The following is a 19,262-nucleotide window of genomic DNA, read 5'->3' on the forward strand; positions in this document are numbered from 1 at the left end:
TTACTATTTTCTACATTGTAGAAATATAGTGAATATATCAAAACTATGAAATAACACATATGGAATCATGTAGTAACCAAAAAAGTGTTAAACAAATCAAAATAGTAGCCACCCTGTGCCTTGATGACAGCTTTGCACACTCTTGGCATTCTCTCAATCAGCTTCACCTGGAATGCTTTTCCAACAGTCTTGAAGGAGTTCATACATATGCTGAGCACTTGTTAGCTGCTTTTCCTTCACTCTGTGGTCCAACTCATCCCAAACCATCTCAATTGGGTTGAGATTGGGTGATTGTGGAGGCCAGGTCATCTGATGCAGCACTCCTTCTTGGTCAAATAGCCCTTACACAGCCTGGAAGTCCATGCTCCATGCTCCTCCATGCTTCACAGTGGGAACCACACATGCGGAGATCATCCGTTCACCTACTCTACGTCTCACGAAGACACTGATGTTGAAACCAAAAAACTCACATTTGGACTTATCAGACAAAGGACAGCTTTCCACCAGTCTAATGTCTATTGCTCGTGTTTCTTGGCCCAAGCAAGTCCCTTCTTCTTATTGATGTCCTTTAGTAGTGGTTTCTTTGCAGCAATTCGACCACGAAGGCCTGATTCACTCAGTCTTCAACGAACAGTTGATGTTGAGATGTGTCTGTGACTTGAACTCTGTGAAGCATATATTTGGGCTGCAATCTGAGATGCAGTTAACTCTAATGAACTTATCCTCTGCAGCAGAGGTAACTCTGGGTCTTCCTTTCCTGTGGCGATCCTCATGAGAGCCAGTTTCATCATAGCGCTTGATGGTTTTTGCGACTGCACTTGAAGAAACTTTTGAAGTTCTTGAAATTTTCCGGATCGACTGACCTTCATGTCTTAAAGTAATGATGGACTGTCGTTTCTCTTTGCTTATTTGAGCTGTTCTTGCCATAATATGGACTTGGTCTTTTACCAAATTGGGTTATCTTCTGTATAGCAGCCCTACACTGGCTCAAACTGATTGGCTCAAACTTATTAAGAAGGAAAGAAATTCCACAAATCAACTTTTAACAAGGCACAGTTGTTAATTGAAATGCATTCCAGGTGACTACCTCATAAAGCTGGTTGAGAGAATGCCAAGAGTGTGCAAAGCTGTCATCAAGGCAAAGGGTGGCTACTTTGAAGAATCTCAAATCTCAAATATATTTTGATTTGTCTCTCTTTTTTGGTTACTATATGATACCACTATATGATGTCGTCACTATTATTCTACAATGCAGAAAATAGTAAAAATAAAGAAAAACCCAGGAATGAGTAGGTATATCCAAACTTTGGACTGGTACTGTATATATAGATATATATATCCCGGAAAAATGGTCTAAGGGTTACCATAAACTTTATAATAAATGTCCTTATATTGTGATATTTCTGTGAAATCAGTCAGGACACCTACTTGTAAAATAATTTTTGAAAATACAAATAAGACAATTATTTTTGTCTGCAGAATAAATTTATTCACAACAACGAATTAAAAACAGAAAATGCATTGGTTTATGGAATTGATACAAATAATGATCTAGCCATTGCTCATAAGAAGTTATACAATTTTCTTGCTCACAATACCCATGGTTATGCATGAGATGTGATACCTGAGATTTACATACTTGGGTGTAAATTTACAACTCTTTGTAGATTGAAACCAAGTAAAAATTGTAAGTTAGTTTAATAGGTTGAAAATAGCAACAAAAAGGAGGACATTTACAGATGGAGYYGGGGGGGGGGGGGGGGGGYGTCTGCAGAGGATCAGTATTCTGAGTAGCCCTGAATATTAGTGGGACGGGGTTCTAGGCCCAGGCTGAATAATACAGGCAGTATGGAAAATATAACTATACATAAATGATACGTTTGTATACTAACCATCCAGACAGAGTCAATGACTATAACATTTACTGGCTTTTATGTCCACCTCTTTCTTTTTATTGTACTTCATATCCTCTCTCTTTTTTTTTCTCCCTTTCACTGCCCTCTTTCTCTCTCCCTCTCTTGATTCCCATGGCAACAGCTTCATCAAAACACATACTGATTGGACTGTTCTTCATCATGTCTTTCACTCCCCCCTCATCCGCATCTCTCCTCCTCTCCCTCACCCCCCCACTCTGTGCCTCCTTTTTGCCTCTGCCCTCATCTTCCCCATCCTCATTCCACCCTCGTTCTGTCTCGCTGACTTTGTCATCCTCTGGCTTTCCTTCCATCTTTCTCTCCTTATCTTGCTGTCCCAAAGTCCTGTGTACCTTTCCCTTTCCACTGTCTCTGTCTGTCTCTCTCCTCTCCCTCTGGTGCTGCTGTTGTCTGAGGTTCAGTGCAGTTATTCGGCAGTGATGTGGCTTGGGTGGTACCACTGGCACTGATCTTGCTTGATACACTTTAGGGGGTGTTTGTTGTTTAGACACGACCAGCACTCTCCCCACCCCTTTTTCAGACGCCACTTTACTATCCATCGCTTCGTTTTCTCCCTCATATTTTTTTTTGCTGTTTATCTTGATCTCTTTCAGGTCTTCTTCTCTTTCCTCTATTGTTGGTGTCTTTAGTTGCTCTTTCATCTCTCCTTTCTTCTTCTTCTTCTTCTTCTTCTTCTCATCTGTCTCCTGTTGGACCACACGTATACTATCTCCTTCTTCCTCCCTGATTACATCTCCCACTTCCATCTCTTTCTCTCCCTCCTCATATCCCTCTCCCACAACATCCTTTATAAGATCTATATCTCTTTGTCTTCTCTCTAAAACGTGCTGTGCCTCTAGGTTCTGTTTCTCATTATCAATCGACATCTTTTCCACCCTTTCTCCAGCTGCCTCTTCCTCAGTCTCTCCCATGGTATCCACTCCTTCCACCGCTCTCTTCGCCTCTTCTTTTGCACTCATCTCTTCACTTGCCTTACTCTCATCTATCTCTTTCATGATCTCTTTCTGTTGTACTCCAATCATCTCTCCATCTTCTTTGGTTTCTATCACCTCCTCTATAAATGTGCTTCCCTCAGTCTCTCCTTCCCTATCCTTCCTCTCTCCACTTTCCATCATGTCATCCCTCGCTACTATGCTCATCATCTCTTCATAAATGACCTCTTCCTGCTTTGTGTCCTCTTCTCCTACTTCCCTTTCATCACCTGCTATCCTGTCATCCTCTTCTTCAATCATTCCTCCTTGTTCCTTCTCCTCCACTCCCACCATAACCCCCACATCCTTTTCCTCTGTTTTTTCCAATTCCTTTAATACCTCTCTCTCCTCTCTTTTGCCCATATCTCCCTCGCATGCTGTTTCTTTTCCCTCTAGTTTGTCCAATCCTCCCCCGTTTCTATCATCTCTTTCCTCCATCTCTTCCTCTACCTTCTTCTCCTCTCCATTTTCCTTCTCTCCCGCTCTCTCCCTCTTAGCACTTTTTTCAGGATGCTCTTTTACATCCCCAGCGGAATCTCTAGAAACCTCCTCTGATCGCTCATTGACTATGTTCTCTGGCTCTTCAGCACAGGAAACAATATGACAGGCCGTCAGTAAATGCTCTTCTGGATTTTCTGCCTCGGCTTCGCTCACTGTATCACCATTATAACCCTCTAAAATCACACCTTCTTCAGCACATTGACTCTTCAGGACCTCTTCCTCGTCTTTGAGCTTCAGATGAACTCTAGTGGTCTGCAGTGAGGCCTCCTCACAGTCAGTTGATGCGGATGCTGAAGCGTGGCTCCTCTCAATGTCATCTGGAGTTTCCTCTTCCTCCATGATGCTGGTTTCAACCAAGTGACAACTTTCTTCTATGTCAGTGCAGCAAAGTGAAGGCGATCTATGATGACAAGTAACATTTATCAAGTACATTTATCCTGATCTGCTGTTCTGCACTTTGATTCACTTTATAAATAACCCGCCTCTGCTTACCTTTCTGTGCAAGTATTGGTCAGGGTGTCTGCCTGGTCTTTCTCCTGGCTGTCTCGATCCTGTTCTGCATCCTCCTCCTCCACCACTTTCATCGCTTCCAGACTATTCTTTTCTTCAGCTTTGCTATGCCTCAAAACCTCCACTGATTGATAACAGCAGTCAGGGGAATCAATGTCCAAGTGCTCAGGGGGCATTCTGGGCTCAGAACTAGGAATTGGTGCGTCATCAGAGGCACCGTCCAGTGGTTGTGAGGGCACAGGGGCTGGGGACAAACTGTTCTCCAAGTCAGTCTGAGGTCCACTCCATGTCAGTCTGTTGAACACCAAACTAGATGGTAGACTTTTACAGAACATGTCATCATCATCCTCCTCATCTTCTTTGTCGTAATCATCATCACCTTCTTCATCCTCCTCTTCTTCAGAGGAGGAGGAGGAAGACAGAGCAGGCAGGAAGGGCCGGGACATGTAAGGCAGACTCATTGACTTGTTGGCTCGCCCATACTGATCTATGCTTAGAGGCCTGTGTATGGGCGTTTGTGTCTGTATTTGTGTCTGTGCATCTACAGGTGGCCATGTGACAGGGTCTGGTCTGTCATGTGAGAGTCCTGGGGATCTATGCTCCACCTCGTCTTCATACTCATCATCCCCATGATGAGGCTCCACTGAGAACTCTTGGAACATCTGGGAGGAGAGAGGTTAGGATCATAACTAAATTATTAAACACACAGACACACACAAAGACACAGACAGACACAGACACAGACATAGAATAGACACATACACACCTGGCTGGAGACACTGCTGTCCATAAGGTCCAGGAATCCAAAAGTATCCTGAAAGTCCAGTGGACAGTCCTGGTCTTGTTCATCGTCCTTCTCCATCAGAGGAAATGGCACATCTATGGCAACTACTTCATTTCTGACACCTGACATATCTGGGGCATCCAGGGCAGTCTGCACAGAGCCTTTCATATCTGAGGAGTAAAGGCAGATGTTACTGATTGACACAAATGTCCTATCCAAGCGATTTCACTCCAACCGGTATCTATAAACCTACTACCATGACTATTGTACTTCCATTATTACGCAACTTATGTTTATTTAAACACATTAATGATTAGACATACCCATGTATTCTCCCTCTTCATCCTCATCGTAGTCATGGTTTTCTGCATCCCCTTCTCCACCCTCACCCTGAACCTGACTCTCTTCAATGCTCTCTTCTGATGGCTTAGATACACAGTCCCCATTCACTTCCTCTTCTCTCTCCTCTTCTCCTCTTCCCTCCTTTTCTTCAACTTTATCTTCCTCTGCCTCACCTCTCCTCTCCCCTGTTACCTCTTCATCTCTTCTCTTGCCTAGGTCAGTCTTATCCTCCCTCATAACTTCTACTCGGATGTGCCTTTCCCCTTCACCTCCCTCCTGTCTGTCACCCTCCCTTCCCTTCTGTCTCTCCCCCTCCCTTCCCTTCCGTCTGTCACCCTCCCCGCCCTCTCCTTTATCGCCACTCTCCTGTCCTCCTCTATGGTTGCCCCTGTCCGCTCCACCCCCCTGCAGCACCCCAAAGGCCAGGCCTGATGTGATGTGAAGGGGTACTGTGACCGAGAAAGGTCCGGAGATGTGGATCCCTGCCCGCCGGTCGGCTTTGCTGGAGAGTCCTGGGGATCTGGATGGGGGTTGCAGAGCCTCAGTGCTGTTGCCCCCACCACAGTGACTGTCCAGTCGACTGTATATGCCCTGTGTTCCTCCGCCCCCGCTCACTACACTCACACTAGCCCCCTGACCCCTTCGGTAGGTCACAGCATACCCGCTGCCCACATCACCACCACTACTGGATGCCCCTCCCTCCGCACCCCCCTGGGTACAGGGAGAGGGCTGAGCCAGGGGGGACATCACAGTGGAAGGGGGTCGTTGTCTGGAACCTGAGAGGTATTGTAAACATTCACATTAGTCTACACAAAACTGTCATAATTGTAAGCCTATAGTACTACTGAACACAGAAAACAAATTATTCCTTAGCCTTACCAGTATGCATTCATTTAATTACTATAAAAACATATTCACCAACATCTATACAATAAGACAAAGACTGGGTAAACAAGTAAGGAGATGCACCTTCATGCGGATAGGGCACAGAGCTCAGGGAATCCATGCTCTTCGCTGGCCTCAAGACAGTTCTCTCTTTTTCTACAGATGGAAGGATGATTGTCAAACTCAAAATAATCATTATTACCATTGCAAAGCCATGCATTGAATTAAAAGATAATAACATCAGTGTGTCACTCACCTTTGGCCGAGTTCTTGTTCCTCCGTCTCGGGTCATGGAGTCTGCCTCCTAAATTGAAGATGGACTTCCACTTCCTGCCCTTAAGAGATCCCTTCCTCCTGAAGTAGAGAATGTTACTTCTGTTACTCGGTCCAGGATCTTTCTGCACCACGTGACCTGGCCATGCAGGAAAAACTATATGCCCTAGTACTAACCTATCTATTACCATTACGAACACTAAGCCTCTTCCAACCTCAACCACTATACTGCTACTATCTTGATGATAAATTGGCATAAACTGGCCATGTTTTTTTGTTGTGTGAATTTGCTTACTTGTCTGTCCCGTCTATGATGGCGTGGTAGGAACGCATGGCAGGGGGACCGTCCCCTGGGCTGATGTTGCCTAACTGGAATGGAATGGCCCGGAAGAAAGGTTCCTCTGGATTGTGTATAGAGGGAGATGGGAGTGACTTCCGGCGCTCCGTAATACCTTTAATAAGGAGGTGAAGAAGAACGGGAGGAGATATGAGTGCTGTGAGTGAGTATCTATTCTCTAGAGAAAGAGAGAGAGGAAAAGTGATATACCTGAATCAGGAAACAGCTGGGGCACGTGGGTGAGGATGAATTCCACCACGATAGACTGGACCCTCACCTCCATAAAGGCTGCTGTACCGTTAAACCCTGACGCCTCAATGTCCTTTGACCTGCAAACAAACTCAGAGGATTAAACAACGTTGAACAATGCAAACACCCTGTTTTAACTATATCTTCACGTCTTTCTCTCTCATGTACACTACCGTTCAAACGTTTGGGGTCACTTAGAAATGTCCTTGTTTTCCATGAAAACATACTAAATGAAAAATGAATAGGAAATATAGTCAAGACAAGATTATAAATAATAACAAGCTTATAAATTGACAAGATTATAAATAATGATTTTTAATTGAAATAATAATTGTGTCCTTCAAACTTTGCTTTTGTCAAATAATCCTCCATTTGCAGCAATTACAGCCTTGCAGACCTTTGGCATTCTAATTGTCAATTTGTTGAGGTAATCTGAAGAGATTTCGCCCCATGCTTCCTGAAGCACCTCCCACAAGTTGGATTGGCTTGATGGGCACTTCTTACGTACCATACGGTCAAGCTGCTCTTACAGCTCAATAGGGTTGAAATCCGATGACTGTGCTGGCCACTCCATTATAGACAGAATATCAGCTGACTGCTTCTTCCCTAAATAGTTCTTTCATAGTTTGGAGCTGTGCTTTGGGTCATTGTCCTGTTGTAGGAGGAAATTGGCTCCAATTAAGCGCTGTCCACAGGGTATGGCATGGCGTTGCAAAATGGAGCGATAGCCTTCTTTCTTCAAAGATCCCTTTTACCCTGTACAAATCTCCCACTTTACCACAACCAAAGCACCCCCAGACCATCACATTGCCTCCACCATGCTTGACAGATGGCGTCAAGCACTCCTCCAGCATCTTTTCATTTTTTCTGCATCTCACGAATGTTCTTCTTTGTGATCCGAACACCTCAAACTTAGATTTGTCTGTCCATAACACTTTTTTCCAATCTTCCTCTGTCCAGTGTCTGTGTTCTTTCGCCCATCTTAATCTTTTCTTTTTATTGGCCAGTAAAATCTTTTCTTTTTATATGGCTTTTTCTTTGCAACTCTTCCTAGAAGGCCAGCATCCCGGAGTCACCTCTTCACTGTTGACGTTGAGACTGGTGTTTTACGGGTATTAGTTAATGAAGCTGCCAGTTGAGGAATTGTGAGGCATCTGTTTCTCAAACTAGACACCCTATTGTACTTGTCCTCTTGCTCAGTTGTGCACTGGGGCCTGCCATTCCTCTTTCTATTCTGGTTAGGGCCAGTTTGCGCTGTTCTGTGAAGGGAGTAGTACACAGCGTTGTACGAGATCTTCAGTTTCTTGGCAATTTCTCGCATGGAATAGCCTTCATTTCTCAGAACAAGAATAGACTGACGAGTTTCAGAAGAAAGGACTTTGTTTCTGGCCATTTTGCTCCTGTAATCGAACCCACAAATGCTGATGCTTCAGATACTCAACTAGCCTAAAGAAGGCCAGTTTTCCAGTTTTATTGCTTCTTAAATCAGAACAACAGTTTTCAGCTGTGCTAACAAAATTGCAAGGGTTTTCTAATGATCAATTAGCCTTTTAACATGATAAACTTGTATTAGCTAACACAACGTGCCATTGGAACACAGTAGTGATGGTTGCTGATAATGGGCCTGTTCTCCTATGTAGATATTCCATTACAAAATCTGCAGTTTCTAGCTACAATAGTCATTTACAACATMAACAATGTCTACACTGTATTTCTGATCAATTTTATGTTATTTTAATGGACAAAAAATATGCTTTCTTTCAAAAACAAGGACATTTCTAAGTGACTCCAAACTTTTGAATGGTAGTGTATATACACACACAAACCCACACACCTGAGAAGGTTCGGAGCCCAAACAATGGCGAGGTTCCGGGAATGCATATTGGTGTGTGAGGAATGAGAAGCCATCTTGACAAGGTGACGCATCAGGAACTCCAGAGTTCTGACAAACCAGTGGGGGGGAGAAGGGGCAGAAAGAGATGGAAGTGGGATAGTTAATTTCAAAACAGTTTAAAAACATTTGAAACTGTTTGAGAATAACTATGCATGGCTAGAAAAGCAGTGCACAGCCTGAAATATACTAGTAAGTTCAAGAGATATGGTATGAAGCAAAGCAGAATTTACCTCTAGTTATAAACAGACGGTTGCAGGCCATGTAATATATGAAAACATACAGCAGTCATTTACACTTTCTCTATCTATAGTGAAAGAGATAGTTAAATAGTAGAGGTTTACTTGTAATGGGGAGCGGGTAACTCTTTCAGCACATCCTTAATCTTAACCAGCCTCTCCTCCTCCAACTGAATCGCCACAGCTTCCTGATGGGTAAAGAGGTGTGAGGTTGATACAAAAAGGCATATGCCATCTTTATGCTGGGTCCCATTCAGTAGGTATGAAATGGGATTAAATGTTTTCTAATCTGAATTTAATCAAACAAGAATGATCAAGACAGGTACTCACAGCATATTTGTCATAGAGCTGGTATGTGAGGAGGGGATTGGGTAACTCTCTGAAGTAGGCCTTGCAGACAGAGCTGACACAGTGAATGTCCTGCAGGTACACATCCTTATTGAGATCCGGGGTCCCCTCACTGTCAAACTCACCCCTGTTTAGAGACAAACACAACATTTCACTGCTGTACACAGGCACACAAACGCAAGCACACAAACTCACACACCACACTTACCTTAGTTTCTGTGTGTTGGATGACACCCCAGATAGCCTGTAGATCCCATCTACCACCCCGTGCTCCTCAATGAATTCACTGCAGCTTCGCAGCACCTGGGGAACTGAGAGGGAGACAAGACCATGGTATTCAAGCTAATATTTAACATATTCTAGACAATTGTCTGGGGAAACTTGGGACTTACTCTCCTGACAGGTAGTGGACAAGTGGTCCAACAGGTCACAGCCAAACACCTTCTCATTGTTCCCTCCTTTTCTCCGGAGTCTCCGCATCTCTTCTTTTCTCCTGCCTCAACCTCCCGCACATCCAGCCCTGTGTGTGTGTGTCTGATATATGTATTTTCTGTATAACTTGGTTAATGGTAACGTGACCATGAGGTGCTCATATACATTTACAATATACTGTTAATATGCAACAATGTGTTTTCTTCATTGCATTCTATTACGTTTTATTGTTCCACTCTGATGTGCAGTGCTATATACTGTGATATAATGAGCTGTGTTTTAAGGCATTGTGCTAGGTCATGCTGTCTTTGTGGCACTCTGCAAAGTAAGAAACCAGCTAAATCATCTTCTCAATATACGTACACCAACACAACACTTAATGTGATCACTTGTGAGCATCGCTCACAATCTACAGCATGCATCAGTCTTCACTTCCCCTTAATGTCTTCTTCACAAAATAAACAGGCCACACCCTTTACCCCAATACTCCTAGACTCCCTCTCAGTTCTGTGATTTGGGGAAACTTTAAAGTAAATAACTCCTAGTCTTCCTATGCTAATGAAACACTGACACCCCTAACCCCGGCTCTGGCTGTTCTCCATGACCGACAAAGGCCTTCTCCTCCCTGCCTTTCGCAGCCATTGTGGCCTTCTCACTGCAGCGGAAGTCAATTGAATTGTATGTCGTTCTGACTGCAGGCCTGTCGAAGAACATGAAGCCTCTGAGCCTGACCCCACCTCTCCATCCCCCTGACCCCTACCATTCCACCCCTAACACACTGTCACTGCTACTCCTCTCAAGTTTTGGGTGACATTGAGGTAAAAACAAGAATAAAAAAGCATAATAAAAAGTTGACTGTTCCTACCTTCACTCTGCACCGGCACAACCAAGCAGCAGCAAGCAATGACGCAAGAAACCACTAAACTTCCCCTGTTGACTTCCTGAGTCTCTTTCTCTCTCGCGTTCTCTTTCTGTATATCTCCCCCATTAGCTCTGCCTCTGTTGATTGGCAAATCAATGAACCAGTAAATCATTCAAACTACAAATCCTATCAATCTATTTCTCTCATCTAATGATCTTCTATTCAGATGACCAGTTTTATACAGTAACAGTGGTCAGTTTAGACAATGCAAAAGGTTTCAGTATAAACACATATAGCCTATTAATCTGAAACATATTTTATTGCCTCATTTTGAGAAGACATACAGTAACTTAACATTTTAAGGCAGCAGAGTAATTTCCAAACCCAACTGAAAATCAAGTGGAATTGAGTTATTAACCTGACCTGATATGAGACTGTCCCTTGTGGCAAGACGTGACATCCCAGATAGTCAGACACTACCTAGACAATACAGACTAAATGGATCCTACATTTACATTTACATTTAAGTCATTTAGCTGACGCTCTTATCCAGAGCGACTTACAAATTGGAAAGTTCATACATATTCATCCTGGTCCCCCCGTGGGGAATGAACCCACAACCCTTGCGTTGCAAGCGCCATGCTCTACCAACTGAGCCACACGGGACCATATTATTCATCTAATCGCACAGATTGACTCTTTCCTTAAATACATTTTATTGAAAATAACATGTTTTTTTACGATTTTGTAGTACAAAATACATTGTTACCAGTTGTAAATTAGTTGTTTAAAATAAAAGTGACGAGCCGTCAACAGTCAAACATCAAAACCAATTCACAAATCAATTAGGAGGAAAAGCTTGTCAAAATGTCTCAAAACAAAGTTCCAGAAAAACTATGTAATTATTAACTATTTGTTCCATCTGTTATGAGACTACATTAAACTTGTGTGTGGATCCCCTGGGTATGCAGGTGCCACGTATTGAGATACTGGACTTTCTCCTATGTGAGTTCTCTGATGTGACTTCATACCGGAGCGCTGGGTGAAGCATTTCCCACACTGTGTGCACTTGTAGGGCTTCTCCCCGCTGTGGACCACAGCATGTCTGATCAGGTTGCACTCTTGGGAAACCTCTTGCCACACTGTTCACAGTGTACGTTTCTCTCCGGTGTGACTTCGGAGTGTTCTTTTAGCTGCCAGAAACGCGGGAAGCTCTTCCACAGAAGGTGCAGCTGAAACGCCTCTCGGTGGTGCCGCCCGACCTCCACTGAGTCCTCATTCTCTTCACCATGTTAAAACTACTGCGACTCAGCTGTATCCAGAGAAGGTGGAGGTGGTGGCCATGTTTGACCCTGTCATGCACTCACTAATCTCACTGTTGCTTCTGAAGCCCTGTATTGATGCTGCCTTGCGTGTAGAGCTAAACTATTTCCTTCTTTACTTGAATTCAGCATCTCACTGCTCTGTCCCTCTGGCATCTGTTGTCTAGTCTCATCAGCCAATGTCCTGACATGTCCTTTCATGTGTTTTTCTGCACTGAACATGTTAGCATGTGGTTTTCCTATAGAAGATGAAGTGATGGCCCTACATTATCTTTCATAGTAGGAACAGATGACAGCCCACTATGAGATGGGACCATTGAGATATTCTGAGAGTACTCTTCTGTGGAATGAAAGGAGAAATCTGGGTGGCCATCAGGGTCAGTGTCTCTGCCTGGATCCACAGAGGTCCACAGCTGCCCATCAGACTCATCCATGACAAACTGGTCAGGTCCTGCCAGGGTCGTGGTCTGATCCAGCTCCTCCTCTTTCACCATCACTAGATCTAGTGAGTCGTCGTCCTCGTCTGGCCGGTGTTGCTCTGCGCTGAACACCTCCGTAGATGCGAGCCGGGGTGTTCCTGGTTCCTCTGAACGATCAGAATTGGGGTAATGTTTTACTGAGTCTTTGGGAGATATATTGGGTTGTGTGATGAAGTCCTCATCACAGTGCCGTTGCTCAAAGGATGGTGATTTCCCAGGCTTGGAACCAGACTCTAAAGATTTGGGGATAAACATAAAATAAACATTACAAAAGACCCATAACAGTTGCAAAACATGACTGCTTTAGAACTGACTGTGTCCGTGCACTCTATATACCAGAACATAAAACACCAATGTAATTTGGAACGTGCATACCACCACACCCTCAGTCTTCCATAGACAGACAGAGCAGTACCCCTTATGGTCGTACCCACCCTCTCCAGTGATCCTGAGCTCTTCCTGAGGGTCAGTCTTCCACACATCCTCTGCTGTCTCCTCATCTTTGATCAGTATGGGTTCAGTCTCCACTCTCTGCTCCACATCTATAGGCTGTAACAGGGACTGAGGTTATTACTCTGGACACACACCATATCTAACCCTTTTCATACTCATGAATCACACAAGTGGTAAATTCTCCTGATATTCCAATAACAGAATTGATCCAAGAGGTCTGGTCTCTAATCGTAAAAGGTGATTTATCACACCTGGCACGGAGAGTCCTCTCTGCCTCTCCACTGTGAGTTACTCCTTTCCTTGTTCAAAACAATCTTGACTGGATATGACAATCTCTCTGTTGACATGGGGTAAAGAACTGGAAAATAATTGTATTCAGTCAAATATTAGGGTTATTCACACATTTGGGATTTTCTTCAGTTGTTCATGCAATCAAATTACTACCTTTTCTCCTATCTCGTCCTCGTGTCTTCTTCAGCTCGCTCTCCATCATTTGCCACTTCCGTTTCAGTACATCAATATCTCGCTGGCTTTGGGTCATTTCCAAACGTATAACAGCACAGCTATCATCTACACGTTTGTTTATTTCTGCTACAGCTGCTTTAGCTAATATCTCCATAATCGATACCAACTGCGACTGAAAACTGCAGCTGGCCATCTTGTAAAACCCAAATGACAGATTTGTATTATCTGTTTGTAGTCAATAGTCTACAATTTCCAAGCTAATGTGCAAAAACAATCCATAGACGTTGATAAACGGCAACAATGTACGAAGTGGGAGATCCGTGCGCAATTTCAATCCCACTTCCGTTCAACTCGTGACGTGTTATTTATTACCGTAAATATGAGACTGCAACAGCCCTTCAAAATTGGTAGAATTAGCACTGGCAAGGCAGGTATACTGATCAATAATATAGTGGGTGCCAGGCCCAGACGATCCTGCAGGTAAAGAAGCCGGATGTCCTGGGCTGGCATCCTTAAACTCAGTCTGCGGTTGTGAGCCTGGTCAGACGTAATGCTAAATTCTCTAAAACAATGTTGGAGGTGGCTTACGGTAGAGAAATGAACATTCAATTATCTGACAATAGCTCCGTTGGACATTCCTGCAGTCAGCATGACAATTGCATACTCCCTCAAAACTTGAGACATCTGTCACATTGTGTTATGTGACAAAACTGGACATTTTAGAGTGGCCTTTTATTGTCCCCAGCACAAGGTGCACCTGTGTAATGATCATGCTGTTTAATCAGCTTCTTGATATGCTACACCTGTCAGGTGGATGGATTAACTTGGCAAAGGAGAAATGGAAACTAACAGGGATGTAAACAAATTTGTGCCCAAAATTTGAGAAAAATAAGCTTTTTGTGCATATGGAACATTTCAAATAAAATGTTATATGTCACATACACATGGTTAGCAGATGTTAATGCGAGTGTAGTGGGATCTTTTATTTCAGCTCATGAAACATGGGACTAACACTCTACACGTTGTGCTTATATTTTTGTTCAGTATACAGTTGAAGTTGGAAGTTTACAGACACTTAGGTTGGAGTCATTAGAACTCGTTTTTCAACCACTCCACAAATTTCTTGTTAACAAACTATAGTTTTGGCAAGTTGGTAAGGACATCTACTTTGTGTATGACACAAGTCATTTTTCAAACAATTGTTTACATACAGATTATTTCACTTATCACAATTCCAGTGGGTCAGAAGTTTACATGCACTAAGTTGACTGTGCCTTTAAACAGCTTGGAAAATTCCAGAAAATGATGTCATGGCTTTAGAAGCTTCTGATAGGCTAATTGACATAATTTGAGTCATTTGGAGGTGTACCTGTGGATGTTTTTCAAGGCCTACCTTCAAACTCAGTGCTTCTTTGCTTGACATCATGGGGAAATCATAAGAAATCAGCCAAGACCTCAGAAAAAAATGGTAGACCTCCACAAGCCGGGTTCGTCCTTGGGAGCAATTTCCAAATGCCTGAAGGTACCACGTTCATCTGTACAAACAATTGTACGCAAGTATAAACACCATGGGACCACGCAGCAATCATACTGCTCTGGCAGGAGTCTCGTTCTGTCTCCTAGAGATGAACGTACTTTGGTGCGAAAAGTGCAAATCAATCCCAGAACAACAGCAAAGGACCTTGTGAAGATGCTGGAGGAAACAGGTACAAAAGTATCTATATCCACAGTAAAACGAGTCCTGTATCGACATAACCTGAAAGGCCGCTCAGCAAGGAAGAAGCCACTGCTACAAAACCGCCATTAAAGAAAGCCAGACTATGGTTTGCTACTGCACATGGGGACAAAGATCGTACTTTCTGGAGAAATATCCTCTGGTCTGATGAAACAAAAATAGAACTGTTTGGCCATAATGACCATCGTTATGTTTGGAGGGAAAAGGGGGAGGCTTGCAAGCTGAAGAATACCATCCCAACTGTGAAGCACGGGGGTGGCAGCATCATGTTGTGGGGGTGCTTTGCTGCAGGAGGGACTGGTGCACTTCACAAAATAGATGGCATCATGAGGATGGAACATTATGTGGATTTATTGAAGCAACATCTCAAGACATCAGTCAGGAAGTTAAAGCTTGGTCGCAAATGGGTCTTTCAAATGGACAATGACCCCAAGCATACTTCCAAAGTTGTGGCAAAATGGCTTAAGGACAGCAAAGTCAAGGTATTGGAGTGGCCATCACAAAGCCCTGACCTCAATCCCGTAGAAAATGTGTGGGCAGAACTGTAAAAGCGTGCGCGAGCAAGGAGGCCTACAAACCTTACTCAGTTACACCAGCTCTGTCAGGAGGAAGGGGCCAAAATTCACCCAACTTATTGTGGGAAGCTTGTAAAAGGCTACCCGAAACGTTTGACCCAAGTTAAACAATTTAAAGGCAATGCTACCTGTAGTATCTGGGATCTACATCTGTTTATATTAGTTACTATGCTGTTACTAAGCGGTGATGTATTACGACAGTGTTACGTTACTACACCTAATAGGAATGCACATGGCACTAGTGTGCCCGGGAACTGTAGAGCACGACTAAACGAAAACTAACTGTACTCCGTCTCCTGCTGGTCATTTCTCCACAACACAAATATTACAGTGGCGACGAGGTGATTAAACTTCTTTAACGGACATTGCTTGAAGGGAAGAATGTTGCGTGAGTAATGAAACTCAAAATAATTATGTAATTCGTCAGTTATTTTTTATTTTCTTTCGCCAGTAAAAAAAGGCTAAGCACTGCTAGCAGGTACAATGTTCAGGAGCTGCCAAGTAGCAAGACTATTGGAGTCCAGAATAGCGACACTGCCCTCTGGTGGTTAAATAAAAAACTGTCATTGAACCCATTGAAATTAGGCGATCTCAGTGGAGAAATATTGTAAGAAGGGAGAAAAAAAAAAGGAAGAAGGAACGTACACCGGTGTGTACATTATTACAAATGAGTGCAGTGAATGAAGTAATTGCAGAAACTTCTGAAGTGAAGAATTAGATGAAAATTAAGAAAAGTAAGGAATACAAGGAATAAGGAAACTGAACAATTAACTGTGAAAATGGCAACCATTGGTCAGGTACCAGAGTTTGAGGCTACAAAGAGGATTTTGATTCCTATTTGGAGCGTTTTGAGCGTTGGCTGGCTGCAAATGAAATCAAAGATTAAAAGAAAGCAGACGTATTTCTCAGTGTTTGGGTCCAACTGAGTTGGATTGCTGAAAGGTCTCATTGAATCAATAAAAGCAGTGGAGTTGACCTATGCAGAACTGACTGAAACTCTTTCAAGGCATTTTAAGCCTAAGCCAATTCTCATTGCAGAACGTTTCAGATTTTTACCAACGTCACCAGAGTCAAGGGGAACCGTGGCTGACTACATCCTTGCTTTGAAAAGGCTGGCAAGTACATGTGAGTTTGCACAATTTCTTGATGATGCTTCGAGACAAGTTTGTATGTGGTCTCACAGGTGAAGCATATCACAGAAGGCTTCTGTCAGAGAAGGACCTGACCTTTCGGAAAGCCTGTGATATCGACTTGGACTCGAGCTTGCCACAGGGATACTATTGAGCTATCGGGATATGCACAACGTCAGAAAGGTGTTCACAAGTCAGTGATGCACGTGGTGAAAAAGGCTCACAAAAGTCACACTTTTCTCAGTCCCGTCCTCAAGGTTACACAAGAACAAGAGCCCACATCTCAAAGGTCTAAGCCAAGTTGTTACAGATGTGGGGGAGATAATCATCAGCACAGTGAATGTCGATTCAAAATGTAAAGTGCCACAATTGTGGAAAGGTTGGACATTTACAGAAAGTGTGTAAAGCCTCAAAACGCACAGCAAGAGCGCACAAAGTGTCAGACGCAGCACAAGAAGAGGAAGGTACAACTGAAACAGTATTGGAACTGTTCACAGTGTACACAGCTCCACAACAAAAAGATGGAATCTATCTCAACATGGAGTTAGCGGAAAACCAGTAAAATGCAGCTGGACACCGGAGCGTCTGTATCTCTGGTTCCAGAGAGACTCTACAAAGAAAAACTGAAAGAGGTCCCTCTTCAGCCAGCGTCCATCCGCCTTTCTTCATACACTGGTGACACTATTCCTGTGTTACAGCAGATCCAGGGCAGATCCAGGTACAGTCCGGTATGAGGGGAAGGAGTGGACGCTACCGCTTGTCATTGTTAAAGGAGAAAAATCAGCCTTGCTAGGCAGAAACTGGCTACAAAAGATCAAGTTGAAACTGGGGAGAAATCTTCAGTCTGAGAAGAGACAAACCAGTGAGTCAGGCTACACTCACTAACATGCTGGAGAAGCACAAAGAACTTTTCAAAGATGGCTACGGCGAAATACAAGACTTCACAGCAAAAGTCAGAGTGCAAGAAGGAACCAAGCCTATCTTTCACAAACCATGTCCAGTTCCCTATGCTCTTAAGGAAGCAGTAGAGAAGGAACTGGACCGCCTACAGAAGAATAACATAATCACGAAAGTAGCGAGGAGCGACTGGGCCGCTCCGATTGTTGTAGTCCAAAGAAAGACAAGACCGTCAGAATGTGAGGTGACTACAAGGTCAAGTAAATCGCTGCATACTACCAGAGGAATATCCACTACCAAACGCTGAAGATCTGTTTGCCACTAGCTGGTGGGAAGGTTTTCAGTAAGCTGGACCTGGCATTCGCTTATCAGCAACTGAAGCTGATCCGGAGTCAGAACAGTATCTGACCATCAATCACACACAGGGGCTATTCAGATTCAATCACTTGGCCTATGGAATCTCGACAGCTCCAGCGATATTCCAACACACAATGGATCAGATCTTGGACGGTATAGACAACGTTGTGTGCTTCATGGACGACATCCTCGTGTCCGCACCAACCATTGGAGAGCACCTTGCAATCGTAAACACTGGGAAAGTTTGTGCAAACTTGTCACATTGTTGCATCCGCTTCACCACTGCTGCAGGCCGATACAAAGTGGAATTGGTCCCACAATGCGAAGAAGCATTCAAGACTTGCAAACAGCGTCTGCTAAAGAGCAAGTGGCTTGCCCACTACACACAGAGATGAAGCTGAGATTCGCGTGTGATGCATCTCCATACGGAGTAGGAGCCGTCATCTCACATGTTCTATCGTCAGGTGAAGAACAACCAATTGCATTTGCATCAGGACTCTGTCACCAAGTGAGAAAAATTAATTCAAATTGAGAAGGAAGCCCTGAGCATAATATTCGGAGTGAAGAAGTTTAACAAATACCTGTACGGAAGGAAGTTCCAACTGCTGACAGATCACAAGCCTCTGTTGGCCATCCTTGGACCAAAATCAGCTATACAACCCTTGCTGCACTTCGAATGCAACGTTGGGCTCTGATATTGTTAGCCTACGACTACGGTTGAGTACAGACGATCTGATCACGCAAATGCAAATGCACTATCAAGACTACCATGCAATAGTGACTCCGACAGTGAAGATGATAGAGCAGTCTTCCAAATCTCTCTCATTGACGAACTGCCCATATCTGCTTCAGACATAGCAGAGGAAACAAGGAAAGATCCAGTGCTTTCCAAAGTCTTGGACTTAACATTAGGAGGTTGGCCAACCTTCGTAAATGACGATAACCTTCGTCCATTCATCGACAAGAAAGACCATTTGTCCACTGATCAAGGATGTGTTCTGTGGGGATCAAGGGTGGTGGTACCTCAAATTCCAGAGGAGACTGCTATCTGACCTGCATGAGGGACATCCAGGGATCACTCGAATGAAAGCACTCGCTCGCAGTTATCTGGCCTGGACTGGATCAGGACATTCAACAGCATGTAGGCCACTGCTCACCTTGGAAGCTGTTTGCAACAAGCCTGATATTGCACCTCTTCATCCATGGTCCTGGGCTGCTACACCTTTGGGAATGCTCCATGTGGATTACGCCGAGATTGACAAGCAACATTTCCTTGTTGTCGTCGTGTCCA

At 43.8% G+C, this 19,262-nt stretch overlaps 3 protein-coding genes across 5 annotated transcripts in view; 1 reads left to right on the forward strand and 2 right to left on the reverse strand.

Moving 5' to 3' along the window:
* LOC111956639 (actin-binding protein IPP) overlaps positions 1 to 19,262 on the forward strand; it is a 390,618-nt gene that overhangs the window by 119,004 nt on the left and 252,352 nt on the right. The window lies entirely within an intron of this gene.
* Positions 1,464 to 10,626, reverse strand: LOC111956616 (uncharacterized). 2 transcript variants are annotated; one of them, XM_023977120.2, is made up of 14 exons: positions 10,562 to 10,626; positions 9,657 to 10,014; positions 9,473 to 9,575; positions 9,247 to 9,391; positions 9,022 to 9,104; positions 8,621 to 8,728; positions 6,748 to 6,866; positions 6,496 to 6,652; positions 6,184 to 6,281; positions 6,012 to 6,083; positions 5,024 to 5,818; positions 4,683 to 4,870; positions 3,899 to 4,578; positions 1,464 to 3,806 (listed from the first exon to the last, which is right to left on the reverse strand). In XM_023977120.2, exons 2-14 carry the CDS (start codon positions 9,742 to 9,744, stop codon positions 1,952 to 1,954), a joined length of 4,491 nt encoding a protein of 1,496 aa, XP_023832888.1. In that variant the 5' UTR covers positions 9,745 to 10,014; positions 10,562 to 10,626; the 3' UTR covers positions 1,464 to 1,951. The 2 variants fall into 2 exon arrangements, with proteins under 2 accessions (XP_023832888.1, XP_023832889.1); XM_023977121.2 differs by having other exon boundaries at positions 9,657 to 9,798; positions 10,562 to 10,601.
* On the reverse strand, positions 10,859 to 15,249 carry LOC111956680 (uncharacterized). 2 transcript variants are annotated; one of them, XM_023977216.2, is made up of 4 exons: positions 13,257 to 15,249; positions 13,064 to 13,149; positions 12,794 to 12,908; positions 10,859 to 12,592 (listed from the first exon to the last, which is right to left on the reverse strand). In XM_023977216.2, exons 1-4 carry the CDS (start codon positions 13,468 to 13,470, stop codon positions 12,120 to 12,122), a joined length of 888 nt encoding a protein of 295 aa, XP_023832984.1. In that variant the 5' UTR covers positions 13,471 to 15,249; the 3' UTR covers positions 10,859 to 12,119. The 2 variants fall into 2 exon arrangements, with proteins under 2 accessions (XP_023832984.1, XP_023832983.1); XM_023977215.2 differs by having other exon boundaries at positions 13,064 to 13,170.

This window comes from Salvelinus sp. IW2-2015, linkage group LG32, assembly GCF_002910315.2.
Source record: "Salvelinus sp. IW2-2015 linkage group LG32, ASM291031v2, whole genome shotgun sequence".
NCBI classification, from domain to species: Eukaryota; Metazoa; Chordata; class Actinopteri; order Salmoniformes; family Salmonidae; genus Salvelinus; species Salvelinus sp. IW2-2015.

Excerpts from the sequence above, each read along its gene's own strand:
- LOC111956616 (XM_023977120.2), bottom strand. The coding sequence starts at position 9,744 with ATGCGGAGACTCCGGAGAAAAGGAGGGAACAATGAGAAGGTGTTTGGC. Across the intron at positions 9,105-9,246 it reads AGCTCTATGACAAATATGCT|GAAGCTGTGGCGATTCAGTT; the intron begins GTGAGTACCTGT and ends TTTACCCATCAG. Across the intron at positions 6,282-6,495 it reads ATCATAGACGGGACAGACAA|GAGGAAGGGATCTCTTAAGG; the intron begins GTAAGCAAATTC and ends TCTCTACTTCAG.
- LOC111956680 (XM_023977215.2), bottom strand. The coding sequence starts at position 13,470 with ATGGCCAGCTGCAGTTTTCAGTCGCAGTTGGTATCGATTATGGAGATA. Across the intron at positions 13,171-13,256 it reads AGGACGAGATAGGAGAAAAG|TTCTTTACCCCATGTCAACA; the intron begins GTAGTAATTTGA and ends ATTATTTTCCAG. Across the intron at positions 12,593-12,793 it reads GCTCAGGATCACTGGAGAGG|AGTCTGGTTCCAAGCCTGGG; the intron begins GTGGGTACGACC and ends CCAAATCTTTAG.